The 10,883-nt window shown below is 47.8% G+C and overlaps 1 protein-coding gene across 1 annotated transcript in view; it reads left to right on the top strand.

Annotated features, from left to right (window-relative positions):
• Window positions 1–5,707: 5,707 nt before the first annotated feature.
• Window positions 5,708–10,883, top strand: part of sev (receptor protein-tyrosine kinase sevenless) — a 163,105-nt gene continuing 157,929 nt past the window's right edge. Inside the window, exon 1 of the mRNA XM_084577895.1 lies at window positions 5,708–6,045. Within this exon, the coding sequence (XP_084434021.1) occupies window positions 5,860–6,045 (186 nt within the window). The 5' untranslated portion in view covers window positions 5,708–5,859. The remainder of the gene's footprint in view (window positions 6,046–10,883) is intronic.

The raw sequence follows: 10,883 nt of genomic DNA, 5'->3' as shown, positions 1-10,883 counted from the left end.
TCCCCTTTCAACTGCGTAGATGTAGGCATATCAGCGACCTCAGGGACCGTATCGAACACGGTCTGTCGCAAGGTCTGCGCATTCGCAGCACTAACCGTCGTGGGCCCGCCGCTCTTGAAAGATTTGTTCTTCCAGAAGCGCATTCACAATGCAGCTCTCGCTTCCTGGTATCCGGCATTGGGTTCCGCACAATCGGCCTCCGCAGTTACTCCGGCGGCCTGATCTATAGAAGAGGATCCTTTCTTCTCCAACCGGCGAAGCATGCACAGGAGGCGTCAAGCGACTCCCAGACCCCCGCAGGGGCAGCACGGGCTGGTCAAGAAGAAGCTCCGGTGCGTGTCAGCCCTGGCGGTAGATGCTACCCGGTGTAGACGGTGCGGCGTTCCGCGCGCCCCATGCGGTGCGCCACCGGTCGCGTTCCGGATCGGCCGCATTTGCACGGCTGGCCGGATAGGAATTGCATCGACGCTTCCTCGGTGGCCGATAGCGTAGCACACAGGCTCGGTTTCCGAAGAGCTGTCGGCGGTCAAAAGAATTGCGGTCTAACCCCCCCCCCCCCCCTTTTTCTTTTCTAACAACGTTCCCCTCAGCTGCGGTGCGACCTAGTGAGCAGATGCAGCGGACGCTAGCATATCTCAGTTTGCGTACCGAGGAATAGCTCAGTGATTGCCTTTTTGGCAATGCCCGGAGCGCTATTTATCTGGGTGAACGCCTCGCTTCTGTGCTATCTTTTTTGTAGTTACTTATTTCACTCGACGTGCCCACTCATGCGCGTCCGATCTGAAGCTATAGGCTGAATTCTTCACGGTGAGCTACATCACTAAACATCGATCGCAAATTACTTGAATCACGTAAAAGAGGCAATGATATTGGAGGCTTCTTGGAGGTCGCTAGCTGTTGGCAAACTCAACAAGACCCTTTTTTCTACAGAGGCATCCGGCTCGCTCTTTAGGTGTCTACCACCTATGTTAACCTAGCATATAGCTTGTATTAACTAATATAATGAAGTACTTGATCCAGGATTCACCAGTAAAACAGGCTATTCACAGATTACCGTGTAATATATTACTTCAACTATTCGACTTTTCGCTGCTGACTGCTTAATATTGTTGCGTATATGCCACCGAAGAGGACGACGATGGAAAATAGAGTGAGAGACGACGAAGCTGAAGCAACTGTTCGGGCTTGCCTAAACACTTGCGGTGTTCTGCTGTGCTGTGCTGTGAACGCTTGCTCATCACCTGCTGTGGTTTTCTGTGCTAGCCTTCTGCCCCGTATCATCTTGGTGGAGGTGCTGGGTGTCGATCCCAGTACCTCTCGCCAAAAAACTTACTCACCCTAATGACCTCAAATTTGAGAAAGACCTGGATCCGATCACTAACTGGTGCAGATCGTAGAAAATAAAGCTGAATACTGATAAGTGTAAAACTCTGACTTTTACCTGTGAAAAGGTGCCTTCAGCTTTCACAGGCTCAACTTTAATCCTTGTGCGCACGCGTCCTAACATAAGTACCTTGCAGTGAACTTGGATTTAAATCTTTGCTGGAATACCCACATACATGATTTCGCTGCCAAGTCATGACGTACGCGCGGCTATTTGAAATGCAATCTTGGAGATACCCCAACAACTGTTCGAAAACTAGTTTATCAGACAATTTGTTCGTCCCCAACTTGAATTCGCCTAATCAATCTGGTCAACGCATCAAGCCTATTTATTACAATCAATCGACTGCATTCAGAATCGCGCTGCACGTTTTATAATCAGGAAATTATCGACAATCAAGCGTTAGTCTCAAATTATCGCTGTGACTACAGACACTAGAGGCACGTAATAAAGTCGCTTTGCTTTGTCTCTTTCATAAAATAATCCATAGTCAGCATCCCAGTAGCCTCCCCCTTGCAGAACCACATCACACATCCCATAGTCTTTGTAATAATTTGTAATGTTTTGAAAAGATATTTTTTTGCCTTTAGACACAGATTCGGTCGAAGCACAGCTTTTAATTCATCAACGCTACCGCGTGCCATAAGCTACTGGAATGATCTTCCGATCGCACTGCTACCATTAGTGACCCTGCCGTCTTCATAGAGAAAGTACTGCTATGGTTTTCTTAGTTACTTTATACACCACATTGCACTTTGTTACTCAGCCTTTAGTCACCCTTGACTCAATTCAATTCAATTCAATTTATTTGCCATCCTGGTACAAATGATGGCGGGAACCCGGGGTAAAAGCTGCCGTTTGACAGCTTGACAGAGCCACGGGCCCCCAATTTGGCAGCACCACAGTAGTTAGGCATATATGAAAAGCACATGTCATGTGAATTTAAACACAAGGTAAGGAAACATTGAAATAATAAATACAGCTCTTGTCAGTGTACAGTTATGAACGCAAAGTACACAATGAAAACTAGCAGATAGAAGCCCACACTTATGGCGAGAAAAAAAAAGGGGGGGGGGGGGGGGGGTGAGGAAACATTGAGATAATAAATACAGCTCGTGTCAGTTTACAGTTATCAACGCAAGGTACACAATGAAAACAAGCAGATAGAAGCCCACACTTAAGGCGAGTAAAAAAAAAAAAAAAAAGAAGAAAAACAGGTTAAATCAGTCATGAACAAAACCGTTCTATTGAATGCAAACAGTACTGAAACAAATTCCGACGTGCAGCCCTGGGAAGAAAGATATTGCTTTGTGCTAAGTTGTTAAGCAGTCGGGGTAGTCTATTAGCTAATGTTTGTTCACCAAACGAAGTTCTGTAAGTTTTTACACTCCACTGCCCAGCATTTCTTATATTGTATGATGACTCTCGTTTTTATAGCCCAGCTAATTTACAAAGGAAAGAAGTGTTGTCTGAGACCTCGTTTTTTATAGCCTTGCTTAAGCAGTAGTCATAAAGCTTGGTTATTGGAACTATACTGTACTTTAAGAAAAGAGGTGTCGTGTGGTAAGTTGGCGGAACATTTTCAAGAATCCTTAGGAATTTTTTCTGTAACACTTGCAGCATCTAAAGATTTCCTGCTGTTGTTGTACCCCATGTTAAATGACAATAGTTCAGACGAGAACTGAACAATGAATGGTATACCATCAATATTACGTTTCGTGGTAATACCTCACGGTTCCTGTATATAAGGCCAATAATATTTGAGCATTTATTTACAAGGAAGGTAACATGTTCATCCCATCACCTTTGATTCCCACATTTTGCTGTCATCTGCTATGTCATGACGCAGGACTAGGTTTTTGTATCCTTTGCTTCCTGTATACTCGCCCCCCTCACACAATACTTCAATTTGGAGCCTGTGAGTATGTTGAATAAATAAATATAGTGGATCAGATTGGCTAACGATTCTAATGAGATAGTTGTTGTACTCAGTAGAAGATGGCCTTAAACCCGCACAAAGCAGATTACATTACATTTACTCATAAAAGTGAGCCACTTAACTATATATGCTTAGAAAAACGGTTGAACTCACTTCCCGTGTAACACGAGCACGCACAAGTATACCGACGTGGCCATAACTTGAAATCTTATATGGACAAAGCATAGTAGCAGTAGTAACAATAATAATAATAACAATAATAACAATAATAATAATAATAAGAATACCATTGCCTGGAACGGAATTAAACATTAGCTTTCATTAGGGGAGTTCTGGAACAGGCTTCCACAGACGCGCAACTAGCAACACAGATACTTGTGCGACCCATATTTGATTATGCATGTGAAATATATGGGACCTATACCTCAGAGTCAGCCTGTAAGCTTGATACCGACGGCTGGATTCCGCGACTACTCTTTGTGCTAAAGCAGACGCTTCTCTTCTTTTTGGCAGACGAAAGTAAAAGAGACTAGTTGTCTTCTAACGTGTCCTAAGTAATTGAATTTAGTTGAAGAAAGAACTACACATAAATATAGAAAAGACACTGGCTTAAGTTGTAATACACACGTAACAATCTTCCAAACCCTGTTGTCCACGAACAATCCCGAGAGCAAGTTTCAGCCCTTCTTAACACATATTTAGAAGAGTAGTTCGCAAAATTGGCGGTCTAAATTGGCTTCGCTCGTAACGACCGGCGTTTGCCACAATTTGATGCTTATGTCCACTCCCATCTTATGGCGATTTCCACTGGTCGCTCCGGAGCACGTTTTCTTACTCCGGGATGACGATTTCGAACTTCCACTGGTCGACCAAGATAGGTTGCGCGTATTCCACTGGTCGCTTGGAGCAGCTCGGGACGCTCTACCTCGATCCGCCGACCGGAGTCGGGTCTCGCCGGAAGTCCTTGTCGCTAATGCGGTCACTCCCGGAGGCTGCTGGAATCTTTTGGCTGTTTTTGGCCGTTTCAGCGACATTGGCAGAGGACACTGGGCATCACCATTTCTTAGCGCGAATATGTCGAAGTGTGTCTATCGAAAACTGTCTGCAGCACAAAAGCAAGTTGTTGAGGGCCGCACTCCTGCCTATTTATCAAGCACAAAAATTTTGGCGCTGGGATGCGGCTACAACTTTCGAAACCGGCTCAGCATTACTTCCGCCGCGCGCTGTACACGTTCCGCTGGTCGTCCAAGGCTGATTCGCTCTGTAGCTCTTTAGGTCGGTTCGGGTTCCCAGCTCCGATCGACCAGTGGAAATCGCCATTAGCCCGGACTGCGCCGATAGTCTGTATAAATAAAAACAAAATATTGAGCGCCACTAGTGATTGTTCCAGCGACCGCCAATTCCACTTCAATTATCCTGGCGTTTTGAAGGAGTTGCTCGATTAAACATTTTCTTCTTCCCTCAGCTACGTAAATGTAACCAGAACCAACAAACAAGTCGGTTGGGGTCACCAGCAAATGGTAAGAGTAGCACTAAAGAAAGCGAATATTCGCTGCTAACCGTTTTATTAATTCCTTATCGATTCAAACTGTCTGGTATAAATTTAATCATGAAGGACTGTTACTCATTTCCAGAATTCTGCTGGAATCGCCTTGGGTTCAGTTTATGGTTCTGTTTGCGCATCAATATAGTACGTTCTCTCGCTTGCGGTGTGAATGCCGCAGAAATAAACGTTACTGCCTACGTCACGCTCAAAAACAGCAAAGATAATGTCATTGCGTCTGGGTTACGCAGGTGATGTAGCCCCCTAAGTCTTCTCTTATGAGGACTAGACGGAGCTTCGGAAATTGTGAACGAAGCAGACAGGGCAAGACTAGACCAGTCTCTCTCTGAGCTGTGATGCGAAGTGTGAGGACTATGCATGCAACATCCGCCGACTTCCACACGAGGTGTTGCGCGAGCAGAGCACCAAGAAAGCGCAGCGAAGAGTGGCACCTGTTGAAACAAATCTTGTGTGTAACACCAAGGTGTTGAAGGCGCAGCCGCTTTTCGAAATCGAGTTTCTCCCAGGCTACATACTTTCGCGTTTCTCGAGAAGCGGCGCGAAAGGGGAACACATTCGCTTACTTTCGCCAGCTGCGTAATAGCGGCAAGCCTCATAATCGTGTTCTTGAATTTTCCCGCTCCTCATTCAACCGGCCGCCAACAAGTACAGCAAAAAGGATTCGACGTTGCTCAGCTTCCCCGCAGGGGAGCGCACGCCACGCGCCCTTTTCAACCAATCAACGGGCAAGGAGGCAACTACACACTCGTGACGTCTGCACAGCCTCGCCGCGCGCTTGCGCGCGCGCTCTGGGAACACCCTCATAGTGGCGAGAGGAGGGTGTACCCAAGAGCGGCCGCGAAGCGCGATGGGAGAGGACGGTGCGGAGCGGCACAGCGGCGGTGTCTGCGGCGGCCGGCAGCGCTCGTTTTGATTGCAATTTCTGCCGTCGGCACACTCGGCTATGGCGCGGTCAGCGAAAGATGCGCCACGATGACACGCGCTCGGCGGCGGGATAAGTGGCTCGTCAGCCCGGCGTGTGGCGCTCCCCGTCATCTGGTGCTGCTGGTGCGGTGCTTGTGTGTGTGGTGGATTCTGTGCGCGGGGACCTGCTCTTTGGCGGCAGCGACCGGCGTGGATGTGGTAGCCACTTGTTACGCCGACTGTGGCTCGAGGCTGGTGAGTGTCCCTGGCTCATGCCAGGTCTTCAGCCGTGCTGCTGTTTAACTGGGGATTCATATGCCTACTACCTCCACTTCTTGCGCGGGATACACGATCGCCGGATACCACCCTTGTCTAAAGCTGAGCTGAAGGCCAATAAATTAAGTGCCCCTAGGAGTCGAATATAGTTTCGTTTTGGCTTCGTAATAGCAATGTAGACACTGCCGAATATGGCAGGCATTCTTTAGCAAGGCAGGCATGGCAGTTGGCTTCGATGATCCAGACTTTAAGGATCGCTCTTCATGTTGTGATGAGTCGACGTGATTTTGGTTTTTGTTTTGTTCTCCAGTGTGGCTACCGCGTCCATTGTTTATAAGCAAGCACGTCCTTCTAAATACGCCTGCTTTTCTCCTGTCTGAGGTTGAGGTTGTTGCAAGCTGCTTGCTAGTGGGGTTAGCCTTGCGGATTCTGCAGACTCTCTCTCCACCATAGCGACGCTTAAATGATTCGTAAGGTCTATAAATTAGGCACACATTTGAGACCTGGCTGATATACACCGCCATACACGCTATCACCCACAACAGTCAGTAGTCAATTTTTGCTGATTTTCTCATTCGTTTGCACTCACTGAAAGTTCATGAGCGGCTATTAGTTACACTAGCATCGCATATGCGTGATCTGTGCCCACGCTATAAACAACGATAAACTTTGCCTTCGAGGTTTCACAACGGCACACCGATAGCGGCCGATGGTGTTTAGCCTGTTGAGCACCTTGCTTTCTGTGTTATTAATGCGCTTCAAGTGCAATAAGTACAGCGGTAAGTACTACTGCTTATCTTGACGAGCGCTGACACACAGCTAACTTCGATGCGAGCAAGGGCAGCAAATAAAGTCAGCTATTGCAACCGCTCACATGCAGCGTCTTTTTTCTGAGTACGGTCTAGGGGTCAGGACATTCGTGTCGTCGCTCGTCCGTGTACGCACAACGTCAGTCCGGCCAAACTTAGGGCAAGATGTGGCTTCATTTCTCGTATGGGTATCACATGTTCTCTGACTAGACAGCCCGAGAAGAGGCCTTCACACTCCACTCGTAAGCAGCTTGGATCTCCACGTCGGCGCTGACGTCAGCGTAAAAGTGCTTCCGTTAGCACTCCGACCCGCAAGTCAGGGAGTGTAGGTCACTCTGCCGATTTAGTCGGCACTGAGTAAACGCTCTTGGGAAAGACGTGGTGGCTTCAGGTTCACGTAGTCGTTACTTGTAGTGGAGAAATTGCACAGTGGCGAATACTGTGTGAAGGTGACTGCAAAAAAAAAAAGTGTGCGCGGCGAAAATTCTAGCCTTACTCATCTCGAATATGTCCCACGCTATTTGGCTCGAAAATAAGTTAGCATACAGTGCTAATGGTTATCACCGCAACTGCGGACAAAGTTCCCATAACTCGACGTCGCTTGCCCCCTCTCTTCGTGTTGGCAAAGTGATACGTTTGATAACTGTAGTAGCGGGTGGTTGCTGTATATGAATGCAGCTTTTAATACCCTGTAATAAAAAAGCAGGCGTTTTCGTCGGACACGACTGCTGTAATTCCAGATGGCTTCTTGACCAGCTTGTTCTAAGCATGGAATTCATAAGTGATTTAAACAAAACTTTAACGAAGTCAGAAACCAAACATGGAAAAAACCGCGTCACTTTCACACTACTATTGTATATGAGTCGAAGATGAAAGCTTGGTATTTGTTGAAGCCCTCGTTCGCGCGTGGTAAGAACTCCCAGGCGCTGGAAACTAAGTTTCCTTCCTCCTTCCGAGACTCGCTTACGCAACGCGAAATGGGGACGGAGAACGTGACGTACGTGACTGCCTGCTGACGCCTTGAGCACCATGCTATCCGACTCACGGCTCAAAGACACAATGAGCCTAGCTGGTTTGTGTCCTCCGGCAGACAACTGCGTCGGGGACACTTTGCTGCCGCGAAGCCATCCGTCATGTACCTGCTTGCCGACCGATTGTTGACGTTTAAATGAATGGAAAGCGTTTGCAAACTGAAAACACCGCTCTCCAACGCCGTCACGTACATGAAAGAGGTCAGGAAGAGAAATGAATTTCGCTCTTTTTCAAGCGTTACCTTCGAACGTCAAACTTTCTGGTTTCGCAGCACAACCATTTTGGCGCCCTATAAAGCATAGAGGAGATCCAGAACCAGTAATCCATTTGACTCTACAAATATAATTTAGTTTTACGCTCCACTCTAAATAAAAGTGCACTTTGCTCATCATTCCTGCCGTATTCATGCACGCATTCAGTTTCAAATGCCGGTGCGTTGAAAAATGTCTGCCATGTGGTTCATGTTGCCGGGTAGATCTTAAGGGCCGAACGCAAGCCGTTCATGTTCTGTCTACAAAACCAAACTGATGATAAGCATAGGCAAGAAACATGGTCTTCTTTCTTCCGCTAACGTCGTCTGCCGTTCGATTACAGAAGAGAATCCGATAAGTTCGTGCCATCCGCGAGTATCTCCTGGACGTTAGCCGATACCTGATTGCCTAATTAGACTACGGTCCGCTGCACATTTGTCATTTTTACTGCGCCGCGCATCTGTTTGAAACCAAGACAGAAGAAATTGGTATCCAGTAAATGCGAAGACAGCGCAAAACAAGACTGCGGTGAAGACGATTCACAAGGACAGCGCCCGCCCTTACATTTTCTCTTCATTGCAGTCTTGTTCCATCTGTTCGTTTCGTACTTCTCTGCGACCAATCCGTTTCGCCTTTGCAGACTTCCAGGAATACAGTCGAAGCTCTGGCATAAGATGTACGAAAATCCTTGGTCGCTAGCGGTTGAAGCTTAACGGGAACATTCATGGGTATATGTTAGACACCAGACGCAGCGGCAGCACATATCTGACGAATAAAAGGCCCATGATTGAATCTTGGTTCTCCTCAGTGCAGATCCTTTGGAAGTTGTCTCGACTGTCCACTCACACAGCGAGGGCCAGCGCTGGAATCTCCCCTGCCGCTTGCTGCCCTTAACTCCTTTTCCTTTTTCTGTCGCCGGAAGCGGTACCTGTTTATTACGGCGCCCCTTCGCAACGGCCTGCCAAGCATTGTGCGCGGGCGGGCTTCAGCCAGGCGTCCGACCCTTCCCCCTCCTGTTCGCCCGTCGGTCGCTGTGGCAGCGGCATTTCAGACGACACACATCGTTGCCCGATGGCTCGACTGCGGCCGGCCTCGGTCTATGTCCGTTGCAGGCATACGCTGTGTGCATGCAGCGGTCGGTCGGAACCCCTCCCCCCTCATCCTCCCGTAGACGACTTCCTGCGCTGGCGGAAGCCGGTGGTCTCGCGCGACCAATCCACACACACATACACATGCGTGAGTCGTGCGTGTCCGAAAAAGCGTTCGTTCGTGAGCCGCGGAGCTGCGCACTTGAGTTGGCGCTCACGGAGTCGTTTTACTCAGCGGCGACGGCGGTGTGACGATTTTACTCCGACCACCGCCTTGGGGAAAAGGTGAAAACGTGTGCTGTCGTAAGCGTGATGTCCCAAGTGCTTCGTGCCTGCACCTTTTGTTCTTCGTGAGGACTAGAGTGTAACACGGGCAATTTATAATTCGTGACGTTCGAGTCATGGTTTAATCGACGAGGAGCTGCGCGCGTTTTGCGGTAGCCAGATTGGAGAAAAGAGCTGCTGCCTGGGAAGTTTAACTGATGGTCGCGGAATGTGTAACTTCCTTCCTTCTCTCTAATTGTTGAGTAGCATCTCAAACAGCGCAATCAGGAAGGAGGTGACGTTTTAAACCTGTGAAAAGGGAGCAGATTCCAAGCGCTTCTGCGGTTTTCGCATCATTACCAAGGCACCTGTTGAGCAGTGAGCACCGTGCGTGGACGAGGAAGAAAATCAGGAGCGGTAGCACGGATGCACACAGAGCCAATGGGCTTTCGACGAGATGCTGATGTAGGCAGGCTTTACACCTTTCATTAAGATCTAGACCATTTTATTGCAACTTCTTCATTCAGCTTATAGTGACAGCAATTGAAAACTACGCATGGGGATCGAAGCGCGGCGCTTCGTTGAATGTTCCTTAAATGATCACAGCATTTACGGCAGGAGCTCCACTTTCTGTTTAGTCTGCTCCAAGGTTTAACAATGCCACATATATTTTCATTTGGTGAAAATTCGCATTACACAGTGAACGTAGAAACGACAGGAGTGGCGCCACGGGCACTTGACGGCGAATGCTTTACGTCACCGTTGTCATGGATACATTAAGCGATAAGTTACGCACACTCAATTTGTCGTGAAGAAATTCAAATAAATTCTCTCCACAGCCCTTTCTTCACTGGACAGAATTTGTTATAATGAACACTCCATTCGTTGGAACCAAAATTCAGCCATGCTAGCAAAAGCGGACGGCTACATATAGATGCGGAAATATCAGTGCTCACTTCGCAACGCAAATAAGTTTCTTTAATATATATCTATCTCTATATATATGCGCAGGCTAACTAAAACAATAAAGCATTCCTAATAACTTTCTATAGAGCTAACTGCTTGCCCTCGTGCGATTTGGCAGCTTAAATACCGAGGAGACAAACGCGCAGAGGCTGGTCAGACAACCAAGGAATTCCGCGCTGCAGTTAGGAGGCATGGGAAAAGCAAGCGTCCAAGTTCGGAGGAAGGACATGGTTAAAAAGAAGAAAAAAAAAATATCTTTCAAGTAATCGTTCAAGCCCTTTTCTAAATGCGTGCTTGCGCTTCCAAGCCAGCGAGAAACAGCGCTTCGCGGGCATACACTCTCTATCTATGCGCCTGATAGGGCGCATATAGATGGCCGTGTACAAATGGGTAGCTGTGCTGTGCCC

Source organism: Amblyomma maculatum, chromosome 1, assembly GCF_055883805.1.
Source record: "Amblyomma maculatum isolate TAMU_Amacu chromosome 1, ASM5588380v1, whole genome shotgun sequence".
NCBI classification, from domain to species: Eukaryota; Metazoa; Arthropoda; class Arachnida; order Ixodida; family Ixodidae; genus Amblyomma; species Amblyomma maculatum.
The sequence above is the reverse complement of the archived record's forward strand: the minus strand, read 5'-3'. Positions and strand labels throughout refer to the sequence as shown.